Consider the following 21,799-nt stretch of genomic DNA (forward strand, 5'->3'; position numbering starts at 1 on the left):
ACGTCTTATTGAGTCAACAGTGGGGAAAAAATAGAGGCTGGAAATAATCATCTCCAGCTGGAATTGGACTTTGCAGGTACTATATACTGCACTTCTTTCCACAAAGCAGCTATTTCTGCCCTGTCTGATGAGATATAATGATCAAAAGAGCTTTTACTACAGAAGCTCTAAATAGACATGAATCCACACAATTTATTTATGAATGTGGGATTTCCAGTCATGTTCTTGGGATCTGCTGATAAAAACATCAGAAAATAACCTTAACTTACCTCAGTAGTGCTAACAATATCTAGTCTAGCCTTTCAAGTTTATTGTTTTCTTTGTAGATCAGAAGATTATCCTGTTATCATGAGAATAAAGGTTTATCTTGAAATATTGAGATAAATGAATCCTTTTTAAAAGGTGAACAAGCTTTTGTACCGTGAGATATTGAGATAAACTCAGCCATTAACGGGAGACTCAGCATCGTTATCTCTAGATGCTGTTAAAGTCGTCTGTTTTCTCAAGAAAGCAAGCTTTGATTTCCCCAGATTATTGAATAAATAAAGCTGTTACAATGGGAAACCAATTTGTTTTACTGAGAAAACAAGAAAAATTAGTCAAAATCTTAAGAAAACAAATGAAATGATTCATTATAATGACAAACCTGGTGTTGTTATCCCAAGATGATAAGAAAATGAGTCAATGCCTTGATAAAACAACCAGAAATTGCTTATTATCAGCAAGAGGTGAATGTACTGGCTCATGTCTACTTAGGGGTTCTGTGGTTTACAATAATTACCTAAAGCAGCAGCTTTCAAAGTGTGAAGCAGGACTCCCATGGGGAGGGGGTAGTAGAGGACTTAAGGGAGGTTGCAGAGACAAAAAGATTTCCTTAACTAGCCTCTGCAATGTGTGGGAAAAGAAAGTAGAGAAAGGAAGCAGGTTATAGAGAAAGATGAACCATTAAAGTTTTGATCATCCTGTATCAGTCAGAGGTGCTGTGTAATGACCAACTCCAAGTTTGGTGACAATCCTTAAAATTTTACGACAGATTCCGTAAAAAAGACTCACGTTCACCAGATTCAACCATGTATTATTTGAAAAATAATACATGGTTGAATCTGGTGTTGCTTGTCCTGTGTAATGTCTGTTTCTAGTCAAGCAGACTGTCACAAGAGTACCAGCTCAGGCCTAGTACATCAGTTTTGGCTAAAATTAGTTTATTGGCAAAAATCCACTATCCTGCATCCCTAAACATAATACAAATCTCTTCTTCTGAGTTCTTCAGACCAAGTTTCCTCCAAAACATCTATAGCCCACTTTTCTCTGCATTGTATAAATGAACCTCCCAAAATACACCCAAACACAATGGCACAGACAACTTCAAGGTCATGAAATCACTTATCTAAACCTCCCTGTCTGTCCTCTCCCATCATTCTCTCTTTACTCCGTCCTTGTCCTGAATACTTTATCCCATTCTCTCTCCTCCCTCTCCACCCTGCAGTTTTGTTCAGACAGGTCGCCAGCGCGACGGGTTTCTGTGACCAGCGTCGGCTCGGCCTCCTCCTCCACGACTCCATCCAGATCCCCCGGCAGCTCGGCGAGGTCGCCTCCTTCGGCGGTTCCAACATTGAGCCCTCCGTCCGCAGCTGCTTCCAATTTGTACGTGACATGCCCTCACACCCACACACTGCTCATCATAGTCGGGTTTGACTTTCTACGGAGTTATAGCCGGTTATTTCGAATGTATTTACTAAAGATAGAGCAAGACTGGCATTCCTATCAGCACTGATGCCCCAGGCCCTCTACAGCCCCTCCCTCCAAGCGTCCAAGTGTGTTTGCATCATTTTAAATCAGGTTTATTTATAGAAAGAGACTGGATTGCCACAAAGAGCTTTGCAGGAAATAAAGGGCAAAACATCGATAAACCAGGGACAATAAAAACAAAGTGCACCCCAGCAAACAGGACCAGAGTGTTATTTTGTGTGCGTCAGACAGGAGAAGTCAGTGAATGACAGCCTACAGCTGATCAAACAAACGATATCCGACAGCTGCTGAGATGTCTCTGGAATGGAAACATTTTTATAGACAAATCTCAAACAAACAGGAGCGAATGGAGCGAGTTTTTCTACCTGCACATGGGTGTTAAAATGATTAAGTGTGTGACAGCACAGAGAGACAGGGGGAAAGGGAAAGTCGCCAACTCAGTAAATCAGCATTCCCTTTTGTGCCTTTTCTTTATGTTTGGGAGCGGGCAGCACAAACGTTTGAGCCACAAAAACAAGCAGCAAATCCAGCATCCACAGGAGGATTGCAGTAATTGCGTTCTGACTGGATTATCCCTGATCTCCAGAAGATGATCCAGCATTTTCATGTCTAAAGTCCCTACTTTGGACACTGAATTTAGCTCCGCTCCTCAGATGTATTCTGAAAGTAAAACCATTGTCATGTGTTCAACAAAGAGAATAATTTGGGAATTGACCATTTGCTAAAAAGCCCCCTGCCTTCCTGAACTGCAGTTGGCCAATCAGAATGTAGAAACGGTAACTAAGCGTGGCGGGGCTGCCCGACTTTGGATAAGTCGACATGTTTGAAGCTGTACAAGGCAAATTAAAAATGCATTCAGATCTGGATTTACACTGAAATAGAACTGATTCTAACAGTACTTAAATGCCTATATAGTTTGAAAGTATGCTAGATTAAACGCCTCATTTACACGGCAAGAAGTTTTTGAATGATAAGGAGCCTTTTAAGAACTACAAGGTATCTCAAAGTACCAGAATGATTTGAGCTGATTGTGGACTTGCAGTTTCATATTTAGGATATTTAAACAGCAAACAATATTGTTTGTTTTGCTTTTAGCATCAATGCAAGTAAACACTAAAAGGATGTGATAGTCTCTTGATAAGTGCTGTAGTTCCTGGGACCCAAAGTTTTGGAGGATGTTTGGTTGAAACTTTAAAAAAGAACTCTAATTATACACAAAAGCTTCAGCTTCAATGCACAGAATTATTAATTACAATACCCTCTGTTCTAATAAAAACAGAAACAATGTAGACTGGTACCAGAACCTTTCAATATTAAGGTATTTTTTTCCATAAAGTAGCTTTTAATGATATAGTGTAAAGAAAATGTACAGAGTGGGCACAAAAAGCATGCTTTTTAGCCCTTTCTGCCACTTTCCTAAGCTGCTGTCCTTGGCATGTTGAGCTAATTATTTCAATTAGTTTTTTAGCAGTGACTTAATATTTATTTTAAGGCTAAGAGATAGCATATTATTAGCTCAATGCCATGTTTGAAAATAAAACTTTAAACAACCTGTGCTTTATAACTAGTCCATATACTTCATAGTGTTACCTATAGAGCAGTTTCCTCAACCTTGGGTCTGGGCACCCCTACGGGGGGGGCCAAAGATCTCAGGCTCCAGCTGCTGATCCTGATTAAAAACAAAATATATACGACAGTGTATTGGGGCCACCCGTAAAGATAAAAAATTAACAACACAAGACAGAGCTCAAGACTCGGGTAAGTAAGGGCCAGCTGACACCAGTCAAGAGTAGGATTGTTCTGATTCCAAAACAAGTATCGCAAATACGTCCGATACTGCTTAAAATGCAGGTCAAGAGTCAAGAGCAAGCCATGGCCTGAGTGCCACTTTCCGATTGGTCGTCTCATCTAAAGTTAAATAAATCACTATAAATCTTGTGCAATTATGTAGTTAACCAGAGCTAGAGACCCATCTAGTGGCAGGTCAGCTGTACTGCAGCTTTGACACAACATTAAACAGCACCATGTCATAAAACATTCATAAATATTTAATAATTCTTGTGTTGACTAACAAGTCCACTGTTTGCACACATACAAGACTAAAAGTCTTTTCATCAGCTCATGTAGCTTGTGTCTCCTGAATTAGCTTTGTTGCTACAGCATATAAAATCACATTGACAGCTGTCATTCCCGCCATTAGAGACGATGATTGTCAGCCAGAGAGAAGCAGCTATTCCTGTGCCGAGTGGTAAATCTGCCACCGTCATCACTGTTAACTGCATATGTGGCATGTGAGCGCAGAGAGCTTGACAGGTGCACCGCACATCACTTGGTGATTTGTGGAGATAATCACAGTCCCCCAGGAATCAAAAACCAGCGTGTATCACCTCCTGCCTGCCTTTGTTTTTGATTGTATCGAAGACATTTCACACTCTCACTCACTGATTGACAGAGCCACTAATACACACCTTGATAAATGCGTGCTGTCAACATCACTTTTCATGTTTGTGTGATTCTGATTGTTTGTACCTTGAAGCGTTGCAAACCTTTTCAGATGGCAGAGGAATGTTTACAGACTGTGTAAATAAAGATAATATGTGTAAATTATGTTCCAGACAGCAGCGTCTGTCACCCATAATTTTAAACATTGGCACCGACAGACTGCATTTGCTTTGATTTTTTTAGTTTTTATGAGGTGAGAGCAAACTTTTGTCTAGCTTCTGATTGTTTGAGAGCAATGACACACAAAACACAAACACCCAGCCTGAGGCACGCACACCAGGTGGACAATTTAATCTCATCTAGCCCTAAAAAGTGGAGATAGCTTCGCCTCGTTCCAGCTGCTTCCTCTGAGGAGTCGCTTTGCCTGTGGGTGTGAGACTGAAAGAAAGAAAGAGGGGCGACGTGGGGGTCAATTCCATGGAAACTCCAAAACCCCAGAGGGCCCAGAGTCCCTGCTGATGGGAAAGTGATGGATGTAGCCAATATGTTGCCTTTGATTATTTTTTCCCGTTCTGTCCGACTCTTTTATCCGGAGCGGGCAGCTCAGTAATTTTCCAAAACAGCTGGTCGCTGTAGTTTTTAGAAGCAGTTACTCAAAGAGGAGGAAATAGTGCGTTTGTTGGGGACTATTTTCAGCCATGGATGAATGTGGTTTTAATAGTTTTTGAGCAACAATAGAGCGCTACAGCTCAGAGGACTGGACTGTATCAAGGAGCAGTGCTGACTGAGAGTCAGTGCACCAAAGTGTTTGCTAGATTCTGCAGTTTTTGACTGAAAGAGAAAACATTCAAGATCATAACATTCAATATTTACATTTAACATGGTGGGAATTTTAAAGCACATAATTTAAACAAAGATCTGACTGCATCTCTTTTGCAGAAGTTATATTGAAAATTCTTTTTTCAACTTTTAAAAAGGATTTGAACCGTGCAGCTGGTTATTTAACAGTTGACTCCATGGGAAACTGTAAGGGGGAGAAAATCTAAGACAGTTCTATGGGACCAAGACTGACAGGGGCCAAGTATAGTCTATTTGTGGGTAATACTGTTGTACATCATTACAATCAGGGGAGACTTAATGCAAATTTATTTTACAAATATAATGAAAGAGAAATGTGCAAAGACTTTGGGGATTATTTGTGATGACTTCATGTACTTGAATAGCCTTGCAAAGCAGATGGATACGCCTGTTCCTTGTTTTTCACTGGCGAATCCATCTTGCGAAGCTCCTATCTGAACCGTTTGGGCCCGGTTAGAAAGTGACAGGACCAATCAGCGACAAGGGGCAGTACTTTCAGGCACAGCAGAGTCGTAACGTTAACAAGCAGCAGCAAGAGCTGGTGCAGTTGTGGAGGAAGAGATTAGCGTGAATGCTACTTAAGCGCCAGTTTTATCAGAACTTGACAACATTTCTTCGTTAAAAGAAGAACAAAGAACAGCAGTGAGTTGTTTTCTTTTCAAAAATGAAAAAAGTCAAGTACTTACATGTCTATAGTCGCCATTTTTCATGTTATTCCTCAGTAGCTGCACACGCGCAGCTCGATAGCGGCTACATCACGTGTTTTGTTGCTCTGATTGGCCCGTAGGGATATGACAGAACGTTCACCCAATCACCCTCCGAGTTTTTTTTCAAAGCCTCTGCCTTTTCTCAAACATTTCCTATTGAAGCTTTCCCAGATGGATGTGAAACAATCCATCTGGCGTGTCAGGTTAGTACTTGAAGGGGTTGTAAGGCAAAAAGCAGGAATAGGATACCCTTCTATTGAGTCTAGACGCTGGTGGTGGTTTTAATGAGGGATGATATGTGCAGAAGACCTGTGAGGATCTTAACTAGGTGCTGATTAACTAAATGGAGGTAACTGGGGTGGGGGAGGGTTGCAGAATCAATACTGGAACAACAGGCTGACTGTAAAGGAGAGAATGACAGATTCAAAATATGACAGGTGCATGATGATTGGTCAAACGAGGTTGTGGTCGAATCTAATTAGCTGAGTACTGAAGAGAGTTAACGCCCAAAATCAGCTGATCACCAGAGCAGGAAGAGAGAAAGAATGAAAGAAGAGCGAGACATGGACAAGTGGGAATTAATGAATGTGTAGAAACAGTCCTCAGGCCTTAATTTAATTTTTAATATATGGAGACAAAGTTTTGACCTGGACTTTTGTGGTAAACATGGCTCATGAAAATTGTAATAAAAAGCACTCACTTATATATATTTCTGCATCAATCTTCATTGCAGGCAAACAACAAACCAGAGCTGGAAGCCGCCATGTTCCTGGACTGGATGCGCCTGGAGCCTCAGTCCATGGTGTGGCTACCTGTCCTGCACCGTGTGGCTGCTGCCGAGACTGCTAAACACCAGGCGAAGTGCAATATCTGCAAGGAGTGTCCCATCATAGGATTCAGGTGGGTGGAGGCAGCTTTCAATTCAAATGTGCCTCAAAGAGTAGCTTTTTATATTAAACCCTAAATGCACCATCATGAGAAATGTGCAGAACTGGAGCCATTTTGCTGCATTGCTATTCTCATTGCACTGAGGGCAATAAAACTCCAAATTAATCTGATTTCACTTCAGGCTAAATGAAGGAGCTGCACACTTAGAGCTCTGTGAGATAACACCAGTCTGTAGCATTTTCCCTCCATCTTTACATGTCACCATCGCCACTTTTCTCCAGTCATAGCTTCTTTTTTTATTATTGAGATAAGACAGAAGAGCTTCTTATTTGATTCCTCTCCCTGTAGTGTTCGTTTTTATTTAACCAGCTGAAGAAGAGAAGCAGCGTGATTTCATATTTCTTTTCATGTGTTGCACGCACACACAAGAACAAATGAAACAGAGCCAGGAGCACACCGACTCCCTGGGTGGCTCCACAAAAGCTGGTCCCTTTATCATGCCACCCAGTGAGGTGTTTCATAAGCAGCTGTATGAAACAAGGAGCTCCAGTATGTGCTTAAAAGACACATTATTGATAATGTGCACATTGATTCATCACCAGGAATTCATTTAATATCCTAAACATGTATTCAACCTACATTTGGTCTTTTATGATCAGAGATTTGTGACATCTGTTGCTGCAAGGAAAGGAAATAAATCTGATTTCTGAGCGCTTTGAGATGATTTTGTGAGCTTGTACGTTACTTACTTGATTAAAAATGTCCTTCATGGACTCACTAAACAAATAAAAATGGCCACTTTGATGAGTGGAAATGCTCCCTGTCAACAGAATCAAGCTCCTGCTGTGAAAGCACTCATGAAGCGACGTGTCAGAAGTAGTGCTAAAGCACAGGGGGTCTTTTTTCAAACACAGAGGTTGAGACCTGAACAGAGGGGTGTGTCTGCTCTGTTGTTGGTGGGCCCCTTCATGACAGGAGCAGTGATAAATTTTAATGAAGAGTCTCAGGGCCGGAGAATAAATTTCTCATTTAGGAACTGGGCTGGAAGAATTTTAACTACTCGTACCCTGGAGAAAAACAGAGTCGTAAATTCTTCCCCTATTATCGACTCTCTCTTTCAGTCTGTTTTCCCGTTTGCTCTTTTTCTCATTTTGTCTTCCTCCTCTGCTTTCTTGACCTCCACCCTCTTCTCTTTCTCTCTCTCTCTCTTTTTCTCCGCAGATATCGGAGCCTGAAACATTTCAACTATGACATTTGCCAAAGCTGCTTCTTTTCCGGTCGCGTCGCCAAGGGACACAAGATGCAGTACCCCATGGTTGAGTACTGCACGCCGGTATGAATAGATATCTATCTCTCCCTGCTCTGCAACGTGCAAATGACATGGAAATGAAAATGGTAGAGAATTTTAAGGTGCCAGACAGGCTGTCAGATGATTTTCTTCTTCCAGTTATGAAGTGAAAACTAATAGCACGCTCTGATCTGTGCACTGAGTGAAAGCCTCCTTCACTGTATTAATATTACACAGAGAGGGGAGTGGGATGATTTTTCTATCATTACTAGTTCAATCTTAGCTCTAGGGTGGTAAAAACTACCAGTCAGAGCTGGCTAATAACCAGCCTACAACCCTTCTAAAACTCACATTACATTGTTTTATAAAAGTAAGAAATGACTGTTACAGATTCTTAAAAGTGGCATACATAAATACCTGATTTTCTTCTTTAATAATCAAAAAACATACAATATGATTTAATAAGATTTACACAGATGAAGTGGACAAAAGAGAAAAAGGGATAATGTTGAACAACGGCTTATAAAAGTCAATAGATGAAGCATGATTAGGTGTTAAAATGGCCCAGATTTATTGTGAAAAAATACATTAATTCTGTACTTTACATTTAAGGACATATTATGCAAAAATCCCTTTTTCAGGCTTTTCTAACAAAAATATTTGCCCCTGGCCTATCTACAATACCCTCAATGACCAGAAAATCCATTCCCTCCCTCCCCCTGCCCCCTTCTCTGCCTTTCAGAACGTGTGCTAAAACAAACCGTTCTTAGATTTTCCCCTCATGATGTCATTTGGGGAGTTAGCCCCACCCCCAGGCTTGGTTGGGAGGACCTCCTCAGCTGCAAGCTTAGAGGAGGATCACGAGAGCCACATCCATTTCCGGAGACGGGCGGAGTCAGACAGCTCATTAACATTTACAGCCACAGACACAGAAACAGCTCATTCTTTTAGGCATGCAAAACCCTAATACTGGAGTGTTTTTTCAGCTACAGACCTCACAGGCATGTTTTGGGGACCTTTGAGGCAAATATAAACATGTCTTAAAAGGGTAAAATATTTGACCTTTAAACCCACCTGATACAACTAAAGGAGACATTGGCTCATATTTTTTAAGACAAGCAAGGCTGTTAAAATTCGACTGCACTATTATTTTATCATTGGCGTTTTTGTAGTGTCATATTGGATTGCATCAAACCCTAACAAAAGAAAATTGTTATGGTTGTATGTAGTATTTCAGTGATGTGTTTGCAGCTCTACTGAGCACCACACCCAGACATGCTGCATTAGAACATTTTTGGAGCTGTAGATAATATGTGACATAATAACAGAAAGCCATGGGAAAATTTCACAGCTGGGCGTCAGTGGAAACTTTAGCCTCAGACGGCATGAAACAACTTTTTCCTAACTGCTGCAGACTGCCCATTCTTGTGTGAAGCATTCAACCTAAAGCTGTGTACATATTTCCTCACATGTAGCATGAAAGGAGGGTTAACTCTGGTTTCTTTAGCTCAGGCCTGAGGCTGAAATAAAGACGCTGAAGCCCTGTCTGAGAGTCATAAATCTGTTTCCTCATCCTTGTTACTGTAATGACACACTCAGCCCCGACAATGAGAGCATTAACTTCACTCACTAGACGTGTGAATAAGGCCGAAAGGGCTTCAAATCAATGAGTGTGTGTTTGTGCCCCACTCCCACGGCGTGAACAAAGCCACCTTTGTGCCACATTTCTCTCCCTCTCCCTCTCTGCAGACAACATCAGGGGAGGATGTCAGGGACTTCGCCAAGGTGCTGAAGAACAAGTTCAGGACCAAGCGCTACTTCGCCAAACACCCACGCATGGGCTACCTGCCGGTCCAGACCATCCTGGAGGGGGACAACATGGAAACGTGAGTGTCATAAGCACAAACAGCACACACCGAGTTTTACTAGACACTCCCATTAATGTGACCTGAATTAGAGGACAGACACTGAAGCAAACAGCCACTAATCCTCACTCACAGACCTTTCACTCACACACATGCGTAAAGACACACTGTGGCGATAATTTGATAACAGATTAGGTGTGATAGTGTTTGTGCAGTGATGTGATTAAACCTGGTTGCCACTCCTAATTTGTTTGCTGCCTTCACACAACACCTTTAGTTTGTCTTTGTGGCTTCTTGTGTTGTAAGGTAGAGGGAGGAGTAAGATTTTAACGTCACCAAAGCTTCTTTTCCACCCAATTCTTCACAAAAACAAACAATGCGGAAAAAAATACCATCTGAATTCAGCTCTGAATACCTAAAGGTTTTATGTTTACCTGAGACATGAATCACACTGGCATTTTGAGTAACATTTGTAAAAAGTAAGACAAGATCCTAACTACTCATATATCTGCACTCTGTTTAAAACTCAACAGCTGTTTAGCTTAGCTTACCACAAAGACTAGAACGGAAGAAACAGGTAGCTTTGCTCAAAGATAACAAAATCCCCTATCTGCATCTCTTAAGCCAGAATACACTGTATATGTTATGTCATGTGTGGGTGTGCAAAGACAAGACATTTCCATACCATTGGGGGTTTGTAGTTAGGATTGCCTCTAAGTTTAGGTTCAGTATCGCAGACAGATTCAACTTTGAAAAATCATTTCAAGTTTACATGAAATCCAGACTGTATATGAAGATGAACAACATGTATTTGCTGTACAAAGATGAAGCCAAAATAATCCTCTTGATGGGTGCTTTGCAGCAAATTCTGCCACAGTTTTGATGAAACCCTTTGCTAAACCAATGCATTAAACTTCATAAAAAATGTAAACTTTCAGGCTGGTTAAGTTGTCAGCAAATAGGCTATTGTCAGCAGTGTTGTGATCACTTTTAGTTGTAACTTGGTGTGCAAATTTTGCAATTGAACTAGTCTGTTATTAGTTTTTTTCATTAAAGTTATCGTTAACTGAAAAAATCCCTGGTTTCCCTCTTTGTCGCATAAAGAAAAAACAGTTGCCCAAAGTATGTGCACTGTTTCTGTTTCTCTCCTTCATTCCATCATGTTAGCGCAATGCGCGAGGTGAACACATCTATGTCAGTGCAAGCCTGTTGCTCCCTTTTTGAGCTGTGACATGGCAGAGAGGGCGGTATTGCACAGTGGAACTGTCTCCATTGTTTGGTTTTTTGTACAAGAACATCATGTCGAAATTTAAATTTAAAGCTTCTAACAGTTAGGCATAGAGTTTTATCCACAGCCTATGCGTAATACGGTATGCCTCTGGCAAGCTGGTTGTCTGTAAGCACATTAGCCAAAAAGGTCTATACATCTGTTTGTGATGTTTTCAGGGCAGTTACAGACTTTAGGCTGTAAATTAGGCTTTAGAATGATGATGATAGGACTCAAAACTCAAAGACAGAAGCACTACAGGCTATGTACCTGTTTATTCCAGGTTCAGTGTTTTGTTTCTTCAAACCATCCCCCCTCTAATCTGCTTATCTGATACCATAGATGCCATGTTTGTCAACATGTTTGGCATTGATTTTTTTGCTTTGAAAAACTACCATAAACTTAAAATCAAGAAATTCAAAAATGAACTACAATGCAATTGTCCCTCTTCCCCAGTTCCCTGATGGCCTGTATTTTACAACGAAGAAATGCAGACAACATGGCAGTGACTACTTATTTTGTGGCTCATTTTGGTCAGATTGAGCTGTCTGACATGCTGCTATTGTTTCAAATGATTATCAAGAACGGTTGTTTTGAATATATGTTACATCTATGTTTCGCCCCTGTGCATGAGCAGTTGTATCATCCTGAAGCCCACCTTTTTTATCTCTGCGCCACAGAAGTGTTACATGCTTGAGCGAAGTACGGCGCACTCACACTGGCAATATCAACTGGACTTAGGGGGTCAAACATGCTTGGGCAGGGGAGAGAGTACCTAGTGTGGGTGCGCCTTAAGAAAAATCTATGGTAGTTTAAGCATGATTTGTGTGTTAAAATTAAGGAAGTGGAACTAGGAGGAGCTTTGAAGGTTTGGCTTCACTTTTGGAGCAGTTGTGTCGTCTATCCTTTTATGCAGTCATTTTAGCAGGCTCAGAAAACAAGTGGAGATTTTAAAGAGATGCTTTTTCCCTAAATCACCCTCTGATAAGCTCTTCCTCTTTATTTATCTGTGGACATTCTGTATAAATTTAGCTGTGTATCCATGATAAGCTGCTGATAATATAAGCTCTGCTGATGTTGGAGTCAGCCTGAAACCATAAATATTAATGAAAATCCACATAACCTTTAATAATAATATTGACTAAAGATACACAGCGGATAATAGAGGAGGCTCTGACTCTTCCAGATGAATGATGAATGTCTCAGTATTATTCATTCAAGGCCGAGCGAGCGCTCTGAGCTGTGAGGCCGAGGTGGAGATCTGCATTAATGAAACACAGCAGCGCTGATTCAAAGACAGAAAGAAGAACATTACACAATCTTGTAAAAGCTGAGCACATTTTGGCTCTTATGATCTGTAAGTGATGAATGAATGACAAGTGTGAAGGTCGGAGCTAATGTGAGAGTTAAAACATACAGGGTGACATTTAGTGTTATGCAATAGGACATACAGTGTTTGTGTTGTGTTTGTGTGTTGAAAGGAAGAACACACTGGATTATTAGTGCATGCAGACATCATATGAGTGTGGTTTAACGGTTTTCTGTCCTGTTTGTGTGATAAATGAAAATGTAAATGTGCTATTGATGCTGTAATAATCAATAAGGAAATATCAATGTGTTTTGTGTGTGTGTGCGCCCGTGCATGTATCTGTGCTCTCATATGTCTGTGCCTGTCCAGTCTGCCTCCCATACTACAACTCCCATCATGCTTTGCTGCGCAGTGTCCTCCCACTTCTTGTGTCATCATCTCACGTTTTTTTGTCTTGCAGTCCTGTCACTCTGATCAACTTCTGGCCCGTAGACCATGCGTGAGTACCTGGCTCTCACACAAACACAAACACTGATCATTACCTCTCAAACAAACACACAAACATGAACAGTTTTCTTTCTAATTTACACACAAAAAATTTCTTTTCCCAGTCACTCACCTCCTCTCATTTCACACTCATTGTGTAGCACCGTTTACATCTCACAGTTCCTCGCTGCTGCTTGACCCCGCGTCATTCTGCAGGTCTGTGATTCAGCCTGAGTCAGTGCTCTCATTTGTAACGCTACCAACCAGTAAAAACATGATTAACCTTATCTGAGGAGTATGTTATGTAGCGTGTCAAGGCTTGTGAAAGCAGTGGGTTTAAATACGGATCAAGAGACCAACAAAGCACCAGAGAAATGGATTTAAACTAGGTGGTCTGTTTCACCAGTATGTGCAAGTTCTGCCTTAAGTTGACCCTAAACCTTACAGTGAAACTAGTTAAGTGGTGGATTAAGTTGCATGTTTTCATTTTCTGTTACTTCTTAAAAGGGATGCAGGATATCAGTTTTACTAATATCTGGTATGCCAGAATTTACTAATTCATTATAGCCAATATCATTATATATACATGGAGCTAATTTACCCAAAATATTCAGTCCTTGAAACACATCCTGAAGATTAAGAAAGAGCAGAGGAAAAGACTTGAGCTCTCTTAGCTCTGTTTATCCTGACAAAAATTCCACAACTTATTCAAACATATGGCCAACATTTACAGCTGATATTGGCAAATATAAAGAGCCATTAAAGACTGATATGTACAGTCATATTTAGAATGATAATCACAGCTGGTTTAGACTGATATTTACAGCTGGTATAAACCAAATTAACAGCAAGGGACACCAATATTTATAGCCGTTGTAGATCAATATTTATTGCCAATATAAACCAATATTTATAGCACTGAAGCTGATATTTACATCCAAGATAGATATTTATAGCCAATATAGCCCAATTTTCACGGCCAATTAAGACAGAAATTTACTGCTGATGTTGATTGGTGTTTCCTGCTGATAAAGACTAAAATTCACAGCAATACAGACCAATATTAACAGGCAAGCTAGATCAATATTTACTGCCAGTATATACTGATATTTACAGTCAATAAACGTTAATATTTACAACTGGTATAAACACAAATTTATAGCCATGTTGACCAATATTTACGGCCGATATAGATCAATATTTATAGCCAATATCGACCAATTTTCACAGCCAATTTTGACTGATATTTACAGCTGAAGTTGATTAGTATTTACAGATGATATAGACTTATATTTACAGCAATAATTACCAATATTTACAGTCAATGTAGATAAATATTTACAGCTAATACGTACTGATATTTACAGCTAACAAAGATAGATAGTTTTAACAGATATAGACCGATATTTACAGCCATTGTAGATCAATATTAACAGCCAATATAGATTGATAATGGCAGATGTTATTGGCCAATATTTACAGTGACATAGATTGGTATTCACAGCTTTGTAGACAAATATTTACAGCTGGTATAAACCAAGTTTAACAGCCATGCAGACCAATATTTACGGCCGATTTCGATCAATCTTTATAGCCAGTATAGACCAATGTTTACAGTGATGAAGCTGATATTCACAGCCAAGATAGATATTTACAGCCAATATAGCCCAATTTTTACAGCTTATTTTCAGAGCTGATGTTGATTAGTATTTAAAGCTGATATAGACTAATATTTACTACCAGTACATGCTGATATTTACAGTCAATAAAGATAGATATTCATATCGGATATAGACAGATATTTATAGCCAGTGTAGACTGATATTTGCAGTTGTTCTAGGGCCATAGTTATAGTAACAAAGATTGGTATTTACAGCCAGTACGTACCGATATTAACAGTTGATATAGACCAATGTTTGCAGCTGTTTATAGACTGTTCTTTACTGCTGCTATAGACTGATATGTTTATGGGATATACAATATTTACCTTGGCTATCAGCCAATATTCACACAGTATATAGATCGATATTTACAACAGATGAAGGCAAATCTTTACAGACAAGGCAGTGTAATGAAAATTATAGTCTAATATTTCCAGCCGATGTAGACAGATATTTGCAGCCCCTATAGGCTGATTTATATACAGACCATTTTGACATTTGCAGGTGATACAGACTGATAGTTTCAGGCTGATATAGATGATTTTAACAGCTGATTTAAGCAGATATTTACAGCTTATTTAGACTGATATCTACAGCTAATATAGGCCGTTTTTACACCAAATATATCAATTGTAAATACCAGAAAAGATTTTCAAATCTGTCAGTACCAGTGATTAACTTTTTAAAGCTGATTTGCCCAGAGATAACGTGCATCCCTACTACTTAATGCAGTGATGCTACAGTACTGCCTCTTAATGACTGATTATCTCTGCACAGACTAACGGCTGAAAAAAAGCTGTTTTTAGCTTCTTTTGATCAACAAACATTGATAAAATGTCGAAAGCATCATGAATAGGTGATAACTAAAGCCAGCCCCCTTTTTCCACTTTCATTTTGACGTGTGAGCAAGCATGTGAGTGTTGGGTTGCTCTGCTGCTGGCTTACAGTGCTTTCCACAACACAAATTTATACACAGATTTTATTACACCTTTGTTCCCACAAATTTGAATCTTTTAAATGTTGAAGCTGAGAATTTTAGTTGTTTTTGGAGATCTATATGCACTCAGTGGGATTCGTCACCTTTAAACAGCATGTCCCCAAAGCAAAGGAGTCTCAGTGATGAATTGAAAACATTTTGCACAGACCAGAAATGCAGCAATGGAGACCTTGAACTTCTCCCACTGATTTAAAAAATGACATAAATTGGTCTCTTCAGTTCTGAAAGACTGACTCACAGGCTGTTGTTAAAGAAGACATGATGCTGCAGAGTTTTTAACATCACAACTCCTCTGAAATATGTGTCTTTCATCAAATTGAAAGTGGGTGCATGATTCTCCAAAAAGTGATGGAATTTAGCGGTTTGAACACTTTGTGTGTTATCTCTGTGTTTGTGGTTTATCCAAGCACATAGGGGTTGTCAGTGTTTGGAAAATATTCATATTTACATTTTACCTAATGTCCAAACTTTGAAGGATATTGTACTGGCATCAGCTGGTACTTGCAAAAACATACGGCTTTCACCAATTACAGAGAAAAGTTTGGATCCATTGCCTTGCATCAGATAACAACAATTAAAAGCAACAGAATTTAACTATAGAAAAGAGCATAACCTGAATTAAATAACAGTCTACTCATTCAGCCAGGTTTTAAAATGTACCCTTTCCCCCCATTTTTGAGTGCAGGCGCTCTACGAAATGGGACAATGCCTTGATCTTGACCATTCCTGACGACACTGTATGTCTCTGCTACAAAAGTCTATAATGCATTGAAACAATTCCTGAAAATTCCTGACATTAGTACAGTTCTTGAGCTGTGTTTACTGCTATGACACTTGGTTGGAGAGGGCCTCTGGAAACTAAAGGACAGATAAAGCCCTGGCAAGTTACCTGAAATAGCATTTCATATCAAAACAGGACAAGATTTTTGGATAGGATTGGATTGGAAAGTTTTTAATGATTTCAGAGGGGTAAATTTGTTTGAAAGAAGTCCAAACAGGCTATACACAACATAAAAATACACAAATACCTAAGTACACACATGTAATACATAATTATAATGGATTTCACCATGATAGACAGGTGGTAAGATATAAAACGCAACTCCAACAGTCGATAACATTCATTATGTGCAATGGCAGCAGTGCCTAAAGCTTACTTAAAACTAAACAGCTGGAATTAATTACTTTGGGTATCTGTTCGATTTGGCCCTCTGGCAGAGGTAAACCTGTTTTAGATGACAAAAAGTCAACAACATTGTAGTCTAGTTTAAGTCTGTAAAAAAATCCATACTTTTTAGTCTCAACTTAAATCCAAACATTTATTCTCTTTCCTAACATCTCGTACCAAATCATGGTAGTCTGCTCTTGGCACCTTGCCTGGGGTCCCTGCTTTCTACAGCTGAGAGGCAGAATAGATACAGATGCATTGTATTTTGACAGATTTATCCACAGTGGAGGAATATCATGAATTTTGAATGTCTGACGAAAGCTAGATTACACTTTAGTCTAGTTTTAGTCATGTTGATGAAAACTTAACTTACTTTTTGTCAGTTTTTGTCTCCAAAGATTTATTTTTAGCTGAAAACATGGCTAATATCATTCAAGTCAATGGCAACAATCTTGCAGCAAAATACCAATCGTGCAATCGAAAAAGACTAAAAATGTCTTGTCTGATCCGGCCAATTAAGGGACAAGGGTTAAGCGTTAAGAAATAATACACCAGTAGGCTCATCTACATTTGGAGACAGTGTCAAATGTTGTCATTTATACCCTTTATAGTTTTAGTTGAGGAAAACTCAGATATGCTTTAGTCTAGTTTCAGTCCATAAAAAGTTGTCACATTTCAGTCTTTACTTTTAGTCCAAGCATTTATTCTCTTGTCTAAATCTGGTACCAAATCATGGGAGTGTGTTCAGTACACCTTGCCTGGGGTCCCTGCTTTCTACAGCTGAGAGGTAAAAGAGATACAAATGTGTTGTATTTTGACAGATTTATCATGGATTTTGAATGTCTGATGAAAACTAAATTACATTTTAGTCTAGTTTTAGTCATCTTGACAAAAACTAAACACACTTTTTTGTCAGTTTTAGTCATCAAAGATCTATTTTTGGCTGGTCTTCATCTAGTTGTCTCATAGAAAAAAAGAGCATTTTTAGTCACAGTTTTAGCTGATGAAATTAGCACTGTTTGGAGGTAAATAGAGGCATTAATAATGTATCACCTAACCATAAAAATCTCCCCAGGAGCTTTAAAATCTGTTTATGAGACACCACTCTTGCCCTTAAAAACATGTGTCACATCATAAATGTGTCAAAGAGAAGTGTTACCTGTCTGTGCAGCAGGATTGGCATCTGTTTACATGCCGTACCTCAACGGTTTACTTCACCCCGCGTCTCTTTGCTTGTGGGAAGTTGTATCTGCCAGAGGAACATGAGTGACGTGTTGTTCAGAAGTGACATAAAGCCCGTCACACTGCCGCGTTAAACAACTCTGGATCAGCTTCCACCAAGGACGGGAACATACATACCAATTTAATCTTTCTGAAAAATTACAACATTTTCCACCACATTTACTTTGTGGTTAAAACTAATCTGTTTTGGCTCATGATAGATAAAACTTCTCAGCATGAAGGTGCCCTTGCAACGGGAAGTTTTCCGGCTTTTAAAGAGTTGAACCTCTAATTTCTCAAGGACTAAAACACTGCAGGAAAAGTTGTTAGAATCCTCAGAGACTCTCGGTTAATGATATCAAAACACTGATCTTTCCCCCGGCAGACAAGGTGTGACGTCTCAGATCAGCCGCCCTGTTTGAAGTGCAGGCGGATGTATGCCAAGCTGAGAGTACAGGAGCCTTATTTACCCAGCATTTCACAGCGCCATACATCTGTCGCTTCACTCATCGCTCTCCTGTGGATTCACGCAGCTTCAGCATGTGTGCGTGTGCGCTGGGATTAATGAGTCCTTCCTGGTTGGATTCATAAACTTTTAACTCTTTCTCTCTCTATGTTTCAGGCCTGGATCGTCCCCTCAGCTCTCACATGACGACACGCACACTCGGATCGAGCACTACGCCAACCGGTAACATGCTATCAGCATCTGGCAGCAGTGTAGACTCACAGTGTTGCGAACAGATCCACTTGTTTTTTTTTTTTTAACATTCCCTGCTGTTACCTCCGGCCCCCAGGAGCGCTGCAGATAACAACACCTCCAGAGAGCTCTGCAGACACCAGAAAACCATTTTTGATTGATGTGATTTGGAATAATGAATTTGGAGAGCATGCTAAAGCGCAGCAAGCATCAGGATGCCTGTGCCCCTCTGTGCTCACGCAGCCGCTAACTCACAGGGGATCGGTTGCCCTAATTCTTTGCTGACGCAGATCTGGGGAACTGTCGGTCAACATCCTCGTGTTCACTCAAAAAAAATTATCATTAATGCTCATTTTCTCTCTTGACAATTCTGATTAGTGAAGCTTTGCCACGATCTCACCATAAACACAAAAGATGAAAGAAATTCCAAACTCAACACGATTGTTTGCAACCCAGTGAGTCTACTTTAGCAATGAAGTCTGGGTAAATTTGTAAATGCTGACAATGAATATGGGACCTTAACTTTCACACGTCATATACAGCCGGTATATAATTTTATAATCCTAAAGGACAATTTGTGCACTTCTATAGTGCACTAAAGATGAGTAAAAGGTACCAGGAGCTTTGAATTAGCTTGATTCTTCAACATTGGTCATTTAACTCTGTTGTTTTTACAACAAAACTCTGTTATTGTGCCACTCAGCATTCCTGAGTGGGCGTGGCCACCACTCTTCCACCTGTAGCGACAGGCATGGGAGGGGTTCACATGCATACAAGTAAAAAGAAAAATCTTTAGGCCTCTGAGCGACACAGAAACATGTTGATAGAAATGCCATTCTGTCTGTGTGAACACAGAGCTGAGAACAACAAACCTAAAGAGAGTTGGACTTCATCCTTTCTTTGGTAGGCGTTACTCTGGCCCGTGCTCTTGTTATAACTTCATGTCATATTTTTATTATAACTGGCCCACGGGTATGAAGTCCACAGATTTCCTCCACAATAAAAATGTAAACTTAACCTTGGTGATTTAAAATATCCTTGTTAAGTCTTAAAAATCTGAAAAGTAAAGTAAAATAATAGGATAAAAGTCAGGAATGTGGGAAATGAAAATAAGTTGTTTTCATGTCATATTTTCAACTTTGAATCTCATGCTTTTGACTTTAATCTCATGATTTTGACCCTACAACCTCATTCTTTTGACTTATAGCTCATATTTTGACCCTAAAACATCATGCTTTTTACTTAAATCTCATATTTTGACCCTAAAACCATGTGATATTGAGTTTAATCTTATATTTTGATCTTTTAATCCCATTATTTTAATTTTGTTTTCACCTTTAAACCTCATGATTTTTCATTTTGTCATATTTTGACCTTTTTATCTCATGATTTTGACCTTTATTTCACATTTTGACCGTTTAAACTCCTACCTTTGACTCATAATCAATATTTTGAACTTTTAAACTCACAACATAAAATTTTATATTACATTTTGACTTTTAAAATTTTTATCTTTTTTTTAATGTTTTAAAATATTATTGAAATTTAATTTTGTGTTTAGACCTGAACTTCAGAACTTTGAACTTCCTAATTTGGCTTTTTATCTTAGAGTTTGAGCCTTTAAATTGATCATTTTCACCTTTTTTTAAATCTCAAAATCATTTATAATCAGTGCTAAGTTTTTCTCCCCTGTAATTCATGAGTTTGACACCCCTGCTGTACTATATGATGTCTGTTTAGATATATTGTAATAATCGCTATGTCAATGTTTAAAAGCCCTGGAAATCCAAACAGGTGTTTTAAATAGAGTAGTTGTGGTAATTTATGGTATAATGAATCTTTAGACGCAATAGGAATGACTGTAGGTCAGCAAATCCTACAAAAACAGGCTCCACAAATTTAACAAGTTAGTGGCCCAGTCAGTCAAACCTGAGAAGAGGTCCAGTCATTCAAGCCTGTGTGCATGTCAGTGGCCTTTAAAATCTTGCATATGGGACCTTAATTTCCCAGTGGTAACTGTCTGCACACCCCATGTATAGATGCCGACTCTAAAGTTACATATTTTATGTTTTGAAAATATTTTTTTTGAAAGCCTTTGACAGTTGAATCAATGAGGTCTGAGTAATGAAAAATAAAATCCCTGTATGATGAAAATTCAGTCCATCTTTACCGACTAATCAACCAAAACAGTCATACTGTTAATTCAAGTTTCTGCAAAAAAAAGTGCATTAAGGTGCCAAGTTTAGCTCAGCAGGTAGAGCAGGAGCTCGTATACAGTGGCTCTTGGTGGAAACTATTTGGAAGCAGTTAAATACCATAAAAAGCTACACTAAGTGTTTTAAACCCATAAACTTTAGAGAAGAAGGGCAGTAAAAACTTTAATGATGCATACTTGTGCACAGTTTGAGCTTCCTGTACCTTTAATTCCAAAAACAAATCCATTATCCAGATATTTCCGGCTGCATATGCCAGTGCCTTGAAAGCAGTTTGTGCATGTTAAAGATGGAGTACGGGATACCTTGACAAACGTTTAAACACCAGGCGTTTGCCATTTTATTTAAAAGTCACATCATTCATTAAACATATTATCACTGCAGGAGTTTAAAAGCTGAAAGGATTTTCAGAGAGGTAGTAATGAGGCTGAAGCAAAATGTCAAGATATCCCTTTGCATACAGTATAATCTGAATCTGTACTCATGATGAAGTGATGCATTGACTTTTTGGTGAATAAGCACTCTGCAGTGAGGCCAGGATGTGAAAATGCTAATACATGAGAGTTCGCTAGCATCAATACCGGACTCTGTGGACAGAAAAAAAGCCTCGATGTTGTTGTGGTGCCACACTGAGTCAATCAGAGCTTATTCACCAAAACATTTCAGTGATCTTTTTGAGTTTGCAGTGATCCTAACCGCTCCCAGAAAAACCCACCGCTGAGGGACAAGAAGCAGTCAAATCAATCAAACAACGAGTCAGTCGATCAATCGGTCATCAGATCAGTCAGACGGGCACTGTTGGCACCCCTCAGTGGAGGCAGTGTGAGGTCTGAGCCACAGGCCGGAGTTTTGATCCCTGCCACAGAGTGTTTGACACCGCTCACTGTCGCCTCGGGCTAACACAAACATGGATACTCTGACGCTGACTCACGCTCCCCCTCTGCTCCTGTGCTCTTAGCGCCTGTCGCGCCTAGATGTGGCGG

General features: G+C 39.5%; 1 protein-coding gene across 1 annotated transcript in view; it reads left to right on the plus strand.

Moving 5' to 3' along the window:
• The window catches only part of dmd (dystrophin), a 486,115-nt gene that overhangs the window by 441,030 nt on the left and 23,286 nt on the right, over nt 1–21,799 (plus strand). The window contains 6 exon segments of the mRNA XM_041781573.1: nt 1,487–1,644; nt 6,490–6,656; nt 7,866–7,977; nt 9,682–9,818; nt 12,834–12,872; nt 18,529–18,594. Of these exon segments, the coding sequence (XP_041637507.1) occupies nt 1,487–1,644; nt 6,490–6,656; nt 7,866–7,977; nt 9,682–9,818; nt 12,834–12,872; nt 18,529–18,594 (679 nt within the window).

Source organism: Cheilinus undulatus, linkage group 24, assembly GCF_018320785.1.
Source record: "Cheilinus undulatus linkage group 24, ASM1832078v1, whole genome shotgun sequence".
Lineage (NCBI taxonomy): Eukaryota > Metazoa > Chordata > Actinopteri > Labriformes > Labridae > Cheilinus > Cheilinus undulatus.